This window comes from Lates calcarifer, linkage group LG19 (assembly GCF_001640805.2).
Source record: "Lates calcarifer isolate ASB-BC8 linkage group LG19, TLL_Latcal_v3, whole genome shotgun sequence".
Lineage (NCBI taxonomy): Eukaryota > Metazoa > Chordata > Actinopteri > Centropomidae > Lates > Lates calcarifer.
In genome coordinates, this window is record NC_066851.1 from 9,135,550 (window position 1) to 9,153,065 (window position 17,516).

At 38.4% G+C, this 17,516-nt stretch overlaps 2 protein-coding genes and 1 long non-coding RNA gene across 7 annotated transcripts in view; 1 reads left to right on the forward strand and 2 right to left on the reverse strand.

Annotated features, from left to right (window-relative positions):
• LOC108892430 (interferon alpha-inducible protein 27-like protein 2A) overlaps nt 1-17,511 on the reverse strand; it is a 41,105-nt gene extending 23,594 nt beyond the window's left edge. Inside the window, exons 1-5 of one of the 3 annotated variants that reach the window (XM_018689964.2) lie at nt 17,363-17,511; nt 16,480-16,578; nt 16,335-16,358; nt 16,052-16,219; nt 15,321-15,691 (exon numbers count right to left, since the gene is read on the reverse strand). In XM_018689964.2, the coding sequence (XP_018545480.1) occupies nt 15,588-15,691; nt 16,052-16,219; nt 16,335-16,358; nt 16,480-16,578; nt 17,363-17,375 (408 nt within the window). In that variant the 5' untranslated portion in view covers nt 17,376-17,511 and the 3' untranslated portion in view covers nt 15,321-15,587. Of the gene's footprint in view, nt 1-15,320; nt 15,692-16,051; nt 16,220-16,334; nt 16,359-16,479; nt 16,579-17,362 lie in introns of those variants that run through there. The other 2 variants (XM_018689966.2, XM_051078048.1) reach the window with 2 other exon arrangements.
• LOC108892419 (cytosolic 5'-nucleotidase 1A) lies at nt 6,958-10,851 on the reverse strand. 3 transcript variants are annotated; one of them, XM_018689949.2, is made up of 6 exons: nt 10,550-10,851; nt 9,624-9,716; nt 9,213-9,288; nt 8,980-9,108; nt 8,605-8,789; nt 6,958-7,854 (listed from the first exon to the last, which is right to left on the reverse strand). In XM_018689949.2, the coding sequence occupies exons 1-6, from the start codon at nt 10,658-10,660 to the stop codon at nt 7,546-7,548; spliced, it is 903 nt and encodes a 300-aa protein (XP_018545465.1). In that variant the 5' UTR covers nt 10,661-10,851; the 3' UTR covers nt 6,958-7,545. The 3 variants fall into 3 exon arrangements, with proteins under 3 accessions (XP_018545465.1, XP_018545463.1, XP_018545464.1); XM_018689947.2 differs by having other exon boundaries at nt 9,213-9,354; XM_018689948.2 differs by having other exon boundaries at nt 9,213-9,333; nt 10,550-10,846.
• On the forward strand, nt 12,000-13,259 carry LOC108892432 (uncharacterized). The gene is made up of 2 exons (XR_001962462.2): nt 12,000-12,738; nt 12,942-13,259. It is a non-coding gene; the product is annotated as an uncharacterized LOC108892432 (long non-coding RNA).
• Nucleotides 17,512-17,516: the final 5 nt, after the last annotated feature.

A 17,516-nucleotide genomic window follows, 5' to 3' on the forward strand; every position in this document is an offset into this window, starting at 1 on the left:
AATCAGCAGTCTTCAACCAATCTGGGACCAAGAGAATTTTCTCCAGTAATCAGAGACAACCCCGATTGCCAAAAAGACTGACTTTAAACTCTTATGCAAAAGAGAGACATACAGAGACAAAGAGACAGGCAGACAAAGATAGCCAAACAACAACAGAGACAAAGAGAAAGAGACAGACCGAAAAAGGACAAAAGACTAAAAGAGAAACAAGGACAGCCCGGCAAAAATAGATAAACCCAACAAAAAGAGATGGGTGGCCAAGACAGCACAGACATGGTGAAATTGCTAAAACACAGATTGGGGGGGGATACTTACTTGTTTTAAGATTGTCATCCATCCAGGTGCTAAGTGCTATACAAAGACAACTGGACAGACCTGAAGAAGCCTTTCAGATGAAAGGTCTTCAACAACCTCAAGCAAGCCCAGCTGCCTTTGTATAGCACTTAAAAGATACTTACTTTTGTAGATCTACCTGGAAATAAAGAGTTGTTGCACCCAAGTTGATCTAAGCCAATTAGACAAATGGAAATGGATTGTTATGGCACAAGCCATGTTGGTCTAATAGACTAATTTCTTTCATCGACATGGCATGAGATCAATTGAAGATTAGTTATTCAAATCCTTTTATTGATAGGCTTGTTGGTATTTACTGCCAATTATTTATCAATGTTCATTTTGATATTTTAATATAGATTTGATTAGTTGGTCACAGTTAATCCAACAAACCAATTTGACAGTCAGTTGGTCAGGTCAGACACAGAAAGTCCAATAAAGTTAATCTGACAGGTAGACAAAGACAGACACAGCCAAATAAAGCTAAATAGAAAGTCTTTGTCTGTGTGTCTGACAAACACAGTCCGCTCAAGCTAATTTGAATGTCAGTCGGACAAACAGACAGACCAACACACAAGACAGACACAGTCCCCTAAAGCTAATTTGAATGTCAGTCAGACAAAACAGACCAACACACAAGACAGATACAGTCCACTAAAGCCAATTTGAATGTCAGTTGGACAAACAGACAGACCAACACACAAGACAGGACACAGTCCGCTAAAGCTAATTTGAATGTCAGTTGGACAAACAGACAGACCAACACACAAGACAGACACAGTCCGCTAAAGCTAATTTGAATGTCAGTCAGACAAAACAGACAGAGACAGACCAACACACAAGACAGACAAAGTGTGAGTATCAGTGTGCGTGCATGTGTGTGTGTTTTTGTGTCAGGCACGGCGGCCTTCAATACACAACGTAATTGGGAAAAATACAGTGGATAGAGAGTGTGTAAGTATCAGTGTGTGTGCGTGTTCATGTGAGAGACAGGAAAGAAAAGGGTGGCGCAGCGGCCATAATTGAGTAAACATGGGACTTACTTGTTTGTAGATTCACCAGGAAAAAACAAAACCGATAATACAAACTAACGGGTAGACGGAACGGATTATCATAAATCTTGGATGGATGTCATCTTGGGTGTGCAGCCATGTTTGACTGATAAACGAGAAAGGGATAGATCGGTAGATGGGCACGGCGGCCAAGACAAACCAGTGAGGGATAGACAAGAGATGGCACAGCGGCCCAAAAATAATAAAAAAAAATAACAAACAAAGACGCAATTCTCTTTTTTACTGACATGCAGCCATGCTCGACGAATGTGCCACAAGAAACACAGAAGTGATGACACAGCGGCCATCCAAAAGTTGGAAAAACACACAGATGAGGTTAGAGTTCAAGGTACAGTAGTCAAGACAAAGCACCATCAATACACAACTGAAAATAGACTGATGAGCGATAGCTGACTTTACACCACATTACAGCCCAGCTCTGACCTAACTGATTATTTCAGATCATTAGCTCAGCAGTTACATGAGGAAAAAAAACAAAACAAAAACTGTTAAGGTTATTAGATTAGATTTTTAGAGGATTAGACTGATCGTCTAAACAGCTATGATGTCCAGATGATCAGTCTAATCATAATCACCTATATGATTAAAGGACGCGCGAACGGGGTCAAAATTCAAACGGACCGACAGCCATGTTGCACGGATGACGAGAAAGGGATAGATCGGTAGATGGGCACGGCGGCCAAGACAAACCAGTGAGGGATAGAGAAGAGATTGCACGGCGGCCCAAAAATAATAAAAAACAAAACAAACAAAGACGCAATTCTCTTCTTTTGTAGGATGAGGGCTGAAAGGGAAAGTAGTTAGTTATGGCTCAGCGGCCAAGAAAAAAAAAAAAACAAACAAAAAAAACAACTATTTACACGAGCACTTACTCATGTAAGTATGGATGAGGCTGAAAGAGAATTTGGTTGGTTAGTTTGGCATAGCAGCCAAGCAAACCCAGCACATAAGGAATAAAACAGCACTTACTGTAGATCCACCAGGAGCTTCTGTTTGATCCTCCAGGAAAAAAAAAAAATGAACAATGGACAAAATTGACAAATGCATGGCCTGAAATGCAGCCAAGTTGAACAGACGAACGCGTGGCCTGAAATGCAGCTAAGTTGGACGGACGAACGCGTGGCCTGAAATGCAGCTAAGTTGGACGGACAAACACGTGGCATGACTGGCTCTGATGGCCAGAGTTGTCGATCAAAAGGTTGAGTATGATTAAAAGCTAAATTTGCTCCAGTAAGTTAATGGGTTTGTAGAATCTATTTTCTTTATATAGTGTTAATGATAAGCTTTGACAGTGTAAATGTATTTGTGTGGTGATGCATTTGGCAAGAAAACCCAATTCATTCGAAGAAACACACAGCCCTAATGGATTTTATTAGTCTAAAACAGTCCAAATATAACAAATCTAGAGTAAGACTGAACAATATGCAAAAAAAATTGCAGCTCAGTATTAAAATGTGATTACAATAACAATTGTTCAGCCCTACTATAGAGAGGCATAAGTAGGCATGGCAGCCACTCAAGAATAAAAATATATATATATATATATATATATATATATATATTATATATATATATATATATATATATATATAAATAAAAGAAAAAAAAAGGTACTCACCGATTGTAGATTTACCTACAAAGAAAATGTTAGTGCACAAATACTGATCAAAACCTGGACAGTAGTCATGAAAGCCAAGACAAAGCACCTTCATTACACAGCCAACAGGCCAAATGAGACTTCTGACTTGTAACATTAAAAAAAAATCTTTCCACTCCTATCATCTACTACAGGTCCACCAAATCATTGTACACACAAACCTCCCCTGCTTTACATATACTCAAGCGAACAGAAATTCTTAATTCAATTACCAGTGAACCACCTGCCCTGATTGAGCATATAACCTGTCTGATCCTCCATAGAGCCCTGAGAGAGTCACCTCAGGCTTTGCACCTTATCAGTCTAGTCCTGGAAAAACACTATACCTGGTCACACCATCACTAGCTTATCAGTTCCAAGCAGAAATTCACTAAAACCATAACCAGTCTTTTCCTACTACCTACTGAAGACCAAAAAACAAACAAGGGGACAGAATGTCTCCCCTTCAGCTTCCAGCCATTCTGCAATCTTCTAAATAACCTCACAATCCAAACAAAAGACCACTAAACGCTCTAATTGTGTTGGGAGGCCATCCCTACCAACACAATTAAAAAGGTCAGCTATCTGCTCAACAGAGAGGGGAAAAAAAGAAAGGGAAATAGACAAAGAGACAAACAAATAGGGTGGCCATTTTGGACGAAGCGGTGAACATTTGGGTGGCCATGTTCGAATTGGATGCGAAGACTATGTTGGCTAGACGGACGGTCATATTGTCAAAAAAAAAATTTAAATAGCATAGCACAAAGCACAGTCATGGCATGGCAGCCAAGCAAATACAAACACAGAAAAATACAATTTTTCAATCTCAGACAGAAACAGTCATGACACAGCTGCCATGACAAGGCACCTCCAATGCATAGCAGAGAGAGAGGAGAATGTAAAAGTCAGTGTGCGTGCATGTGTGTGTGTTTGTGAGAAAGAGGCGCAGCCGCCATCCAAAACCACAAATAATAAAGAAAAATTAGTCTTACTGGTTCGTAGATCTACCTGTGGAAAGAAGGGGAAAAAAAGCAGTTAGAATAAGTCGAGTCTCAAGCCACCAACAATTACCAAGCCTTGAAATTGACTTCAGTCAATTCATATCATCTGTGTGATATAAAAAAGGTATATAGACTTTATTGAAACTTGATAAAAAAGACAGGACATTATATGCTGCAAAGGTCTGTTAAACAGGTTACTCTAAACATTAATGTTAATGAGCCTAACAAGAACCAACACACCAGCAATGACATTGTCACTATGCTTGTAGCTACTTTACAAGCAATTCTTACCTTTCTGGCTGAGTTTTAAAGGATGAGATTCTCCTGGCATCTTTTCCCCCACACTTTACAGGAGGGCATTGTCCTGTTTAAAAGACATAAAAAAAAATAAAATAAAATAAAATTGTGTCATTTTCCAACCCTGAAATTCACTTTTGGTGTCTGTGTGGTATTTTGGAGGGAAAAGAGGCACAAATAGGTGTGAATATTATTCAAATGACTCAGCTGCCCAAAGAGTTTTTACAAAGAGAACAGACATCTTAAAACCGTGTCAGTTTCTGGCACAATGTCAATCTCATGCCACTTATTCTGGTGATTTCATCAACAGGAGCAAATTAAGTGCTAGAGAAAATGAAGACCCAATAGCAAGACTACTCTATAAATAAACTGACAAAAACAGGAATTTTACCTCACAGAACATAGAGCTGCTAAAATACCACTGTCTGATCAGTCAGTTTGTGTTACTGTGTGGTAGGCCTACTTTTATTTAAATCACACAATAACACAAACTAAAAGACTGAGGCAGTGATCCAGCAACTCTGCATTATGCTTGGAAAAATTGCTGTTTGCTAGTGGAGGCTGGAAGTGATATATAACGGTTTCTGGTGAAAAAAGATTTTACTCTTTAACAAAAAGGCTGCTCTGTGGGAATCCTGTGCATAATCTTGTCAGACAAAGGACTTTAGTGGCATACTTTGACGCACAAATGCTCAGGTGAATTACAATGCAGCAGCTGTTTGGTGGCGGGTGCAGCGCATGGTCAATCCCACCTGTGTAGGCCTCTTTCCATTTGTTTGATTGCAACAGGGTTGCCAGATTAATAACATGATTGAACATAATGACGAATAAACCCTTTCAGTTTATATTCACCTATAATAAATAAATAGGCTACACAAATAAAGCGGTGTTCATCTTCTGTTGGCCCTTACGCACCTTCTACGGTGCGCGCGCTTAAGGCCGCGAGGCCTGTCGCATTGCGATTAAGCAATTGAAATAGGCCCAAAATGTTTCTCCAAACGCATTCTCTCTCTGAATTTAATCCGTTCCTAACTAATAAAGATTTACAGCATTGCGGGTTAATCCCGTGTCCCTCTGAGCGACCACACACCACTCCGACTTTTTATTTTTTAAATCTGTTTTTGTAATCTGTAATTTGTATTTAAATATGAGCGCTTAATAAAAACAAGACGTAATATGCTGTAAAAGCCTCCATTCCCACAGCGCAGTAAAGTTAAACATCTTACTCCAGACAAACACAATAAGTTACAAACTTCCCGAGCCTGACACGCACTGACACACCTGCCGGCAATGACATTAACGCCACGCTAACTCGCGGCTAAATTAAAGGCATCTCTTACCTTTCTGAATACGTTTCCAAGCTCCTCCTGTTGTTGGACGCGATCGTCCCGGTGTCTCTTAACTCTCAGAAACTTACAGACAAGGGCAGATACTTTGTCAAGTCCCCGGGGTTTTAAATTTCGACCCCGCCATGGCACCTCCGACACCGAGCTGAGCTCGCCATGGTGTGCCAAAGTTGGCGTCTGACGTCATTCTTATAGTCGAGGCGCATGCGCATACGGTGATGCGTTAAAGAATCACGGAGGGTTGTAAAAACCAAAACTTTCTCCCAATAGAAATGTTGGGTGCCTTGTCAAACTTCGAAAGATTTTGAAGGAACCCACAGAGGCGATAAAGGAAACCAGTTTACACGCGCTGTTTCCCCAAGGCCAGCCTCACGGTGGAGGGGGTCGGTGTACATAACGGCTGATAGATTTTTGTTCTGGTTTGATAAAACAGAAAACAGATGACGAGCCTTTTCCCATTTCTCATTTTAGAGTAGGTAAACGGAAAACAAAAAAAGAGCCTTTTCCCGATTTTCGCCTTGGGACAAGGAAATCGGAAAACAGAACGACTGGTATCTTTTCATTTTTCACAAGTAAAATGATAAATCAGTGACGGGCTAAAAAAAAAAAACCAAAAAAAATCGTCTGTGTCATCGTGCGTTAAATTCTTTTTATTTTGCCTCGGAAGTCACCTAATGAACGATAGCACAGGATCCCCATGAGATAGCACAGTCCTTTGCTGTGCTGCCCAGCTAAGGCAAATAAAGCTGGCTTTGTTAAACAGAAGATTGTTTTTCATTTAAATGTATGGTTGAAGCTCAGGAATAAAAATGTCAAATGATATTTAAGTTGTTGTTTGTGACTTGATATGAATGGAAGTGATTGTGTTAAATCAGCAGATGATATCTCATATAAATCACTGGCTCCTCAATCGAATCAAATCAAAATCGTGTGGTAGACTTTACCATATCGGTAAACATTGAATCGTTGTCCACTGAATCAATATAATATCGTATTGTGATTAAACTTGTGATTTACACCCCTATTTTCTACCGAAGTAGTTCTGATGAAAAAAAAAGTGTGTGCAGAGATTCAGTCACCTCCACTGTACTGGAGTGGAGGCAGAAATTTGACAGACTGATCTCTCAAAATCTGGGCAAATAGGACTAAAAGAAAAGTACCTGCGTAGATGAAGCATTTTTTAAATGTAAGTAATTACATCTCTTGACATGCTTCCACCTGAAATAATATTCCTCCACTCACCAAATTTATATTTCAGGACTAGAATTCAGTAAAATCATGCATTAAAGTATCTTTATTTTCATAAACAATCAACAGCAATCTATACAGTTTCCTTAGGGGGAGAAGTATTAGAGATAGTGTATTATAGTATGATATAGTAATTATGACATTAACTCTAAGACAGACAAAATTCATTGCATAACAGTCCACAGTATATTTGAAGCAAGCATGATCTTATTTGATTAGAATCTGCCTCACATTTATACACAGTGTCCATAACCCCAAAGTAAGTTTCAAGCTTTTCAAAACCCTGTAGTTTTTGTTATTTTAGGGACAACAATCAGAAATTCATTTTGCAATTGATCTCAGTGAAAACCCTTTCTGAATTCTATTCTATTTCCCACAATACCTTAATTTCTTATGTTAAGACAGCACCAGACACATACAGCTCACAGTTAAAACCACCTAGTTTATACACAAAGCAGTGGCCAGAAAAAAGCACAAATTTTACACTAAGACACAAACAAGCATTAAAGTAATAAAATTTTAAAATGGCAATTCCATATCTCAACAAAGATATTGTGAAGTTTCAGTTAAAATGGTCATTAGCTGTGACTTTGTGACCCTATGGCGTACTCTTAACTTGCAAGCACATGACATGCCACGATGCCCTCCTTCAGTGAGCCATCAACATGACGCATCTGGTCATCAAAAAAGATGTGGGGGCGGATCATCTTAAGCAGGGGGCCTTTTGGAGATCCTCCCAGAAAGTAAGCCTCATCAATCTCCAGACCCCATGTTTTCAGAGTGTTTAAGGCTCTGTATCCTGCACCAGCAGCATCACGAGATGTCAGCAGGTAGGTACGAATGGGGCACTTTTGCTGGCCTTTGTTAAAAAACTTTTTCTGCAGCTTTCCTAAAGCCTGCAGGAAACCCTTAAATGGTCCCTGTGTGGAGGAAAAGAGAATAAAGGAAAGTGAGACAGGACTCTATACATTCAGCACATTTAGTTCAAGACAAACTTTGCCCCTCCACTGTAACTTATCCAGGTTGTACAATCTATTTATATATATGTAGGGGGCACCATGCAAGAGGATTTGAGGATTTTCAGTGCAGTAGGCTACAAATCCTTATTAAACTGCACTAACTCACTGACCAAACAAGTTTTGCTTTGGGCCTGATTAATATAAAAGTCATTTTACTCAAGCTCTTAAATGAAATATTAGGTATTTATTCATAGAAGTTGAAACTGTGTTATGATACACCTGAGGGTCATCCAACTTGGAAGAAAATTGAAAATGACAATCTTAGTGAATACATTTTCTAAAACAGTGTATTCTAATAGACTAGAACATGTTAAAAAAAAAATCCCATTGCTGCTGATTCGCTCCTTTTTTTTCAACCCAGGTTTGTCCTCACACAAATTGTCATCATAAAGAGAGAGTGAGATGACCAGGGGACCAGGTGTATGCTATCACACCAGTTACATATTTGAACATTAAAATCATATGCAGATATATGTGGTACTTCTTGCGAGAGAGAAAAAGGTTGTGTAGATATACTGTAGGCCATGTTACTCATAGGTAAAGTTGTTATGTTAAATCATGTTTTTTACTGTAGCACTTAAATTGTTGCAATGACCTATTTATTTTCATAATAATTATAGTAGAAAGAGGTGAAAATAACTATCCACTTACTTCAGTCATCGGCTCATTGACTCTTTCATTCTCATGGTTCAAGTACGATTCCAGTCCCTTTGTAGCAAAGACACGCTCAGACTCATCAGAGAAGAGGACAGCATCACCATCAAAGACAACACGCAGCTGAGTCTCTGCCACTTCTGTGGTTTCTTCTGGAGTGTACATGATAGCAGCTGCTATACCTGATGCAGGAACATTAATTCACATTAATACTACTAACTATATTAATTACAACAATTACTACTTCTACTATTACAATATACAGAGTAAATTTAATTGTTAAAGTTCAGTGTGTCAGCTCTAGAACTTACAGCAAATGCCATAACAGACTCTCTGTTTCTCTCATTTGTTTAAATCTCTTTTTACACTTACCTTTGTTCAACACTTCTTGAACTTTGAACCCTGGTGGAGCTGACAGGTACAGATGGGTTTCATTTTCCTGTAATTCACCTACAAGATGTTCTCCACTCACATAAAAGGGAGTGATTAGTTCTTCCAGCTCTGCAAACAAGAATGAACGACAAGTTCATTTGTGGGTTATATATCTGTATTTGAATGCATGATAAATGTGCGGACATAACTATTAAGGTGTATCATTAACTCACTGTGGTTTTTGATGAATCTTTCTGACAACTCTGATGAGTTGTCATGGATGAGTAGGACCTTAAACAGCTCCTCACTCTGAGGGTAATGCTCAGTAAGTTTAGCATTCACTGCTTTCAGAGCCTGAGAACACAAACTGAATAACTGCAGTGGAAATGAAAGTGAATGTCTCTGTCATAGGCTACTTTTTCAGGACAATTTTCAGGCTGGGAATGCATTGTCAGTGAGTGTCCTTATGTAGGTAGAAGTACAAGTGTGTGTGTGTGTGTGTGTGTGTCTTGAATACAATCAATAAGACTTCTTACAAAATCAGTACTTGTTATCAAGTTTGAAAGTGTGTCTATCTAGCCTGTGCTTGCCTACTCCTACGTAAGTTTCTCAGTTTTTAAAATTGTTTTATTTCCATCTCTGACCTTGACAAAGGAGTAGCCAGGCCCAGGACTCTGCTGTTCAGTGTTGAAGAGGAGTTCAGATGACATCGCAATGGTGACAGGAATCTCTGGCTCCTGTTGGAGCATCAGAAAGAATAAATGTTTTTACCATTTTTACAATAATCCCACTTAGTTATTTATTTTACTGAGGTATTTTTAACAACATTTTTCACCATAAACTGTGATAGTAAAAATTTAGTGAGAAAATGTCTGGATGCTACTAGTCAGCTGGTAGCCAGTCAGATGTGAGGCAAAAAGGAAGAAGCATGTACAGAGTAAGAAAAATTAGACATGACAGTGATTCACAAGTATTTTAACACAGTGTATTCTTATAGACCAGCACACATTAAGAATTCAAAGAGGCTGCTGTTTTTTTGTTTGTTTTTTTTGCATTAGACAGACATGGAGAAAAAAAATCTAGATTCCAGTGGTCCAGTCCAGCAGATGGTGATAACATGACAGGATGGTTGGCAGGTTAAACTGTGCAATAATTTATGTTTATGAAAAAGGGAATGAGGAAGAGAGAATGTACATTCTGCGTTTATGTTGAATTTAAATGTTTAAAATTGTTAAAGGTTTATTTTGTTTCTAGAGGAGCCCTCTGCTTGGTGAGAAAAGAGACAGATCAAGTAGCCAAGCTGAGCTGTTGGGTGGTTGGTGTGCTTTTTTTTCTGATTTAGTCGCTGAGTAAATGTAACAATCCTCTATAGTCGAGGTTAAAGCTAATGCACCAAGCTTGCTAACAATGTTGTTTGTGTGACAGCAAAAGCCCTCAGTGTCTGTAGCCACATCCAGTTAAGAAAAACTTTCATTTTCACCTAGAAATATCAATGCATTAATTCATTCATATTAAACATGTTAAAAGGATAAAGAACTATAAATTGGTGCTATATAAGACTGTAACTCACTTGTTTTTGATCCCGTCCCATTTCAGCATCTTCTCCACTGCAGCCCATTCTTCTCACATCCTGTCCAGGGTTGGTCAAACATTGATTGGTTTTACAACTCATCTTTCCCATTTAGCTCAGTCTTCTACCAACTCCACACAGATTCCCAGTGTGTCTCTTGATAGCTCTTTTATACTCTGTCCTCTCTCTCGTTTTCTTTCAGATGACTAACAGGAAATGTATGACTCAAGTGCGTGTGGATAATACGGTTATATGGATTGATCAAGCTTGGCTGAGTCATTTTCCAATAACAACCTGTCCCACAACACAACACAAACTGAGGAAATGATAGTAGTAGTACTTCAGGAGATCAAGGGAGTGGAGGTAGAGAGGATAGAGCTTCAAATTCTTAGGTGTCCACATTATGGCTGAGTCAGACTAGAGGCTGACAGTTTTCCGGGAATCCTGTGGGAATCACTTTCACTATTCAGCAGGTGACTGAGACCGGACAGGAACGCTTTATGAGATTGGTTATAACAATAAGTCAGTTTTTTAAATATATAAATATGAATTCTAATATGAATTCACACTATTTTCTTTATTTTTAACATAATATTAGTTTCTGTTGTGTATTTTATTCTCTTCTGTCTGCTCCGTCGGCTGATTGCTGGTGCTGCTTGTTGCAGAAACCACCTGACCAGATCATGAATAAAGATATATTGTGCGAAAAAAAAAGAAAAAAAAAAGAAAGGCCATTGCCCACAATGGTGTTTGTAGAATATATGAGGTGCTTTATTTCCAACATTAAACACACCAACATATGATAGTTACAGGTATCTATCCACAATATTTAATTTGGCATAATTCTATCCTTGACTGACTACATATAGCTCCATGCACAGTTTCATAGCACTTAACTTGACCCAGTGTGCATTTTCTAAACTTTGGTGAGCTGTTCAATAGGATCCAGTCAGATCAGTTGGTGTTTAGGGCCCTGTCTCAGCATGTTTCCTGAAATCTGGAGACATTTAAAGTGAATCTTCAAATCCAGTATCTGGATCATCCAAATCAGTTCTGTGTCAGCAAGATTCACTTTATGCATCATGTTCACAGAGTGATTACTCGCAGTATTTACGGTAGTGGCTGTATTGTGCACAGCATGAAAATGCAACTAAAACAGGAGCACGTCTTGGTTCCACAAGCTGAAGTCCACCGACTTGACTGTCTACTAAAACATGTAGTCAGTGCATGCACTGACAGGAATTTCAGTGTTTCCTGGAACTGAATTTTCTTTTTCCTAGAAGCAGATTGGAGATGCTGTATGATGAATGTAGCATGCTCTATCCTGCTGCTTCAACCAATGTTTTATCATCAGTAATGAAACTGAACATAACTATCAAGCGTACCAGGACAAATCTCAGTGGGCACTGTCTGTGTGCCTGTCATTCAGGATGCACATGAGGGCGTGAGACTCAGCTGACCTCAAGTATTTGCATGTTATGTATAACCCTGTCTGGGCAGGGCTACAGTCATATAAGATTTTGTTTCTTTCATCATGATGGTATGAGGACAGCATTATGCATCAACAGCTACAAGAATCTTTCCTGAGAAACTGAAACCTAAGAGGAACAATGATACAGACAACATTACCTTTAGACAAGAATGCTCCTCAAAAAATATTCATCTAGAAGATATAGATAGTACACTTGTACACAGAACAGTGGAGTAACAATAACAACACACCTAAATGACAAAATAAGACAGAGTGGTAATAACAAGAAAGACACTGTAATGTTGGGCACTTAAGGGACAAGTAACAGAAAACTTTAACATGTATTTATTGTCTTAAACAAGAAGCAAAATATGCCAGTTTCATCAATAATCACAGTTGTGTGTCAGAGACAGACCATGTGAATAAAATCTGTGAATTTTTATTTACTACTACAAACTTTGGAATTATTTTTGTATCACTTTACAAGCTCAAAATCTTATTGACCCTTAATGACCTCTTACATGCTTCTGTCTATTGTTTTCCAATGTTCCAATTATACACAACTCCATCTCAGAAATGTTCTGTGACGCCCTCTTTTGTTCAGGCTCTAACAAAGTTTTGCTTCTCAAGAAGTCACAGCCGATCCTCCCATATAAGGCGCAGCAGCACCACAGCTGCTCACACTACATCACACAAAGTGAAAAAGCAATGGGTTTACGTGAGTATAACTGTTTCTTTGACAATACTGATGCTTTCCGCTGTATACTGTTTTCCATATTCACTTTTAATAATGTTAGTGATCAAAGCAGATGTGTTTGATGATGCCACACTGAGAACAAGCCAGGCCATTGTCTCATCTTCCCCACATCTTGATGACTAGATAAAATCCACTGTTCTCAAACGTGTGTTATCTCGCTGCAGGTATGGCTGGTCTGTCAACAGCTGCCACTGCAGGCGTGGCCGGAGCTGGAGGAGCAGCAGGAGGACTGCTGGCTCTGCTCATCTGAGACCAAGCTGAAGATCATGAAGGAATCAAATACAAGGAAGAATACATTTACTTTTGCCAAATAGAAACAACTGCAACTTACATTAATGAAGTAGATAATTTACTGAAGGAGAAGTTATGTGCATTTAACTGAAATGTGAGGACAAAAACATGTTTTGTTTGTCTGCAAAACACGTTTACATTGTCGAGTGCACCAGCTTTCATATATGGCAATAAAATGCATTTGAAAAGTTTTAACGGGTTCATTACTTCTAAGTTAAGATCTATCTATCTAGACAAAAAAAACTGTGAGGATGAGAGGGGTTAATTCTCTGGTGTATCATACCACAGTTACAATTTCTATGCATAAATACTTAATATTGTACTTTAATACTTGAGTAGAATAACTTTGCAGTTTCTCTCAGTTGCTTTGACACAATAATCAAATGATGATGAATGTTCTCAAATCTTCATGTGCAAACCTTCAAATCAAAGCAAACTTGTTCACAGTAGATTTGAATTTCTAATTTTTTTTTTTAAATCAAACTTTTGCAAATAAGTAAATATGACTGTCTACAATTGGCACTGTGACCGCTTGAATATACAGTATATATATATATTGCAGATCACTTATCATGGATTATGTTGCTCAGTTGAATAGTCGTTCTCTCCAAAACATGAATGAATTCTTTCACTATGTAAAAGAAGTAACACAGGCAGACCAGTCTGGGGTTTCTTGAGCCCCGTCTGTGGTTAGGTTAAAGCAACAAAAGCACCTTTGACTTTACATCTGTTTGACCTGTATGAATATCATTGTCTGTATTCAGTCAGCTGATGAATGAACCAAAAATAGCTGAGCATATTGAAGTTGAGGATGCGAATGTAATTTAAGTCAATGCTATTCCCCAAGTAATAATGCTGTGTAACTGGAACAGCCAGCCTGGTATTTTAATGTACCCATCAATGTACTCATCCCAATGCCATATCTACCTACATACTGCATGCATAGTGTACAATGTGCCAGAATAACCAGCAGTACAACATAGTGGACTTTAGCCACAGAAAACCAATGAACCTTGTCCTGAAGCCCAAAACATGCAAATCTTATTAGCACTATTGGTACATGCTGTATATTTCATCATCAGACCCTCACAATGTTTCTTCTAGACTGGTAAGTAAACAGCTGTTAATGCTAACATTGGCTATATAGTGATTGCAAAACTTATAGAGTATATATTGTGTTTTTTATGTATGTCAAATATTTTGTCCTGATACACAGTGGTATCGAGAGTTGTGGTTTCTGTAGCATAAACTAAGCAAATGCAAATAGACTTAAGTACACAATGATACCACTAATATCTATCATATGCTCCCTTTATATAAAACTCAATAAACCCAAATATTACAAACTACTCTCTGCTTCGATGCATACTGTTCTGTGACTGTCCATTGGGCTAGAGCAAACATCTGAAATTACGTTAATCTCTCCAAACAACATGAACACTATGCATTTAAACACAACACGGTACACATGAATTCGTCCATACACCACTCTCTTTAGAAAAATTATCAATTTACTGTAGCCATCTTACTACCGCTGACTGTAAACAGGCTAACGTGCCGGCTACATTCCCATAATATTTAACTACAAACATGCAGAGGACACACATTTAGGAACTTACGGTTTTACTGACGCACAAATCCCAATGTTACAAAGTATGGCTTAATTGACGTATCTGGAGTAATTAATTAAACTTTGATGAACTGGCAACTCTCTGTGCTGTTTGCTAACTTGCCGTCTTCTCGCGCGACTCCGCGGTTTGTTCTGCTGGCCGATCAGCCTCACCGTCTTAAAGGGACAGACGGCCTTTTTAACAGCAGGTGACCATGTAGATTTACACCACTGGGTCCTGTCAGTGTTGAATTAAGAGCTTAGGCACCCATCAACCATCTAAACTTATGTATGCTTCCTTTTCTCTTTGCTAATGCACGTGAACCTCTATTCACAAAACTCTAGTGATTGCCATAGATTTAGGTACAGGGTTTGTACAGGCATTCATGGTCCCCAGAGGATTAATCCTATATACTGACTTTAGTGACCCCACAGTTTTTCATCTATTGTCATGATGAGGCTGACATTTTTGTTTTCAAGTTAGATGCTTTGACGACTATTGGCTGCATGAAATCATGTTCTCCTCAGAATGAACTGTAACTTTGATAACCCTTAGTTTTTAATCCAGCAAAACTAATGACATTCCCAGGAGCTTCAGCTTTACTTTAATTAGTAAATATTAGCTTGCTAGATGGAGCAGGAGTAGAGTAAGTGCTTTATTTTGCACACATTTTATTTCGGTTAATAGTTGATAGATAGTTGAAAGATAAAAATGGTTCCAAGAGCACAGAATTTTTAGATGCATCGTGTCTTTACTACAGTAATATACTTCTATACTCTCTATACTTCTACTATATTTGAATGATGCTTTAAGCTGAGTCTGTGTCATATACATGAAAACTTTAGGTTATTCATATTCATCACAGTACAGAAAAGATTTGTAGTTAGTTCATATTCATGCTGTAGGTCTTCAGGAGGTTCCAGTTTGATTACAGATGGTCGATAGCATCCATCCCACTGCTGCTCCAGGGGCAGCCACAACTGTACTGGTGGCCCCTGACAGACCAGCTGCACCTGCAGTGAGATTACATTACATTATATTACATTTGAGGATTCACAACAGACCATCAGCTTCATGTTAGACTTTGATGTTAGTAAGTAAAACAACTTCAGTATATCTGCAGAGGATGAAAAGTTATTCACCATCCTTTGATCTATTTTGGAACAAACTGAAATTTGAGGGCATCTTTAATGCTTCCTAATCCCATTTTTATTACCAGCACATGTTACATACTATTGCTTTTATTAGTTTAATTCATTCACTCATTCAACCTCTATCTATACAGTGATGTCCTATGAGGGCGTTCTCTCCCTCTTTCTTGCTGGAGACAGACGTTCACTGAGATAAAAAATAGATGAAAACATTCAATTTACCTATTGATTGCAGGAATGCCACCAGACCTCCTGCTGCAACTCCTCCTCCATTAGCAATGGCACAATACGACATTATTTTGGCAGCAAGGGAACCTGCTACTATTCCACCTGAGGTGAAACCCATGGCAGCCAGTAGAGCAGGAGTCAGGGTCACAGTCATAACACCTCCTGGACAAGAACACAGCAGAGGAAACTTTGTCTCTAATGATGAGAGTTCAAACATTAGGGGATTTTGATATTTAAGGATTTTTAACCCTAACATGATTTGGTGATTCAGTCTTACCTGCTCCTATAACAACAGTCTTACCTGTTAATGAAACACAGAAGAAAACAAAAACATATTTACCCTGAGCAAATATATTTGCTAATTAATACATTTGTTGATTCATATGAAGGAACAGCACTGTCACACAACAAAATATACTCACAAATTTCTTCCTTGTAGTTGAAAAAGAAATCCCACAATGCCATCAGTAGCATCCATGCCTCATATCCTAGAGAGGCAATCCATGACAGAGCATTCACAACTGCAGATTACAGATTACATTACATTATATTACATTTGTGGATTCCCAACAGACCATCATCTTTATGTTACACATTAACCTTTTGTTTCAAAGTCTAAAATGACTTATAGTATATCTTCAGAGCTCTACGTAAATCCACAACAGTAAAATCAGCAAATCAAGCCTGACATCTTGATGTAGAAAGAAAGGCAAGAAAGACAGTTACAAAATCAGCCTACTAAAACACCTTTAAAACACAGCAAGAATTAAAGAATTTCTGTCCTCTTCTCCACAGGTCTTAGCAAAAACTCAACCAGCCACATTACACTGGTCCTTAAATCACTGCACTGGCTTGCTGTGTGTCAAAGAATAGATTTTAAAACACTGTTAGCACTAAATGGTCTCAGGCCTAAATACATCTCTGGTTAACTTGTTTCTTATGAAACTCTCAGGTAATCTGGGATAGGTTTACTCAGTGTTCTAAGAATCTAAACCAAGCCTGCTTCCCATTTATAGAACAAGCTTCCTGAACACCCGAGCTCTGCTACAACTGACAGGGCCTAAAACATTAGTACTTGCTGCTGCTCATCAGTACAATAAATATGTAGTTGTAGTATTTATTTTGCATTTTTCTATTTCTATAGTTTCTGTTTCTTTTAAAAGCTAATATAATGTATTAGTGTGTGTCTATGCCTTTGTAAAGCATTTGAATTGTTTGAATGGTGCTATATAAACATACTTGCCTATTTTCCATCCTTAAATCAATGTGAAAGAACAATACTATCAAAGAAACAATTATACTCACAAATGTTTGCCATGTCAACTTTGAGAGTGAGGATCTGTGTCTGAGACGAGACTCAACTGAGCTCAACAAAAGTATTTGTATGTCATGTACAACAAAAGGTAGGCAGGGCTAAGGCCATTTCTGAGGAACTGAAACTTATGAACAACAGGGATGT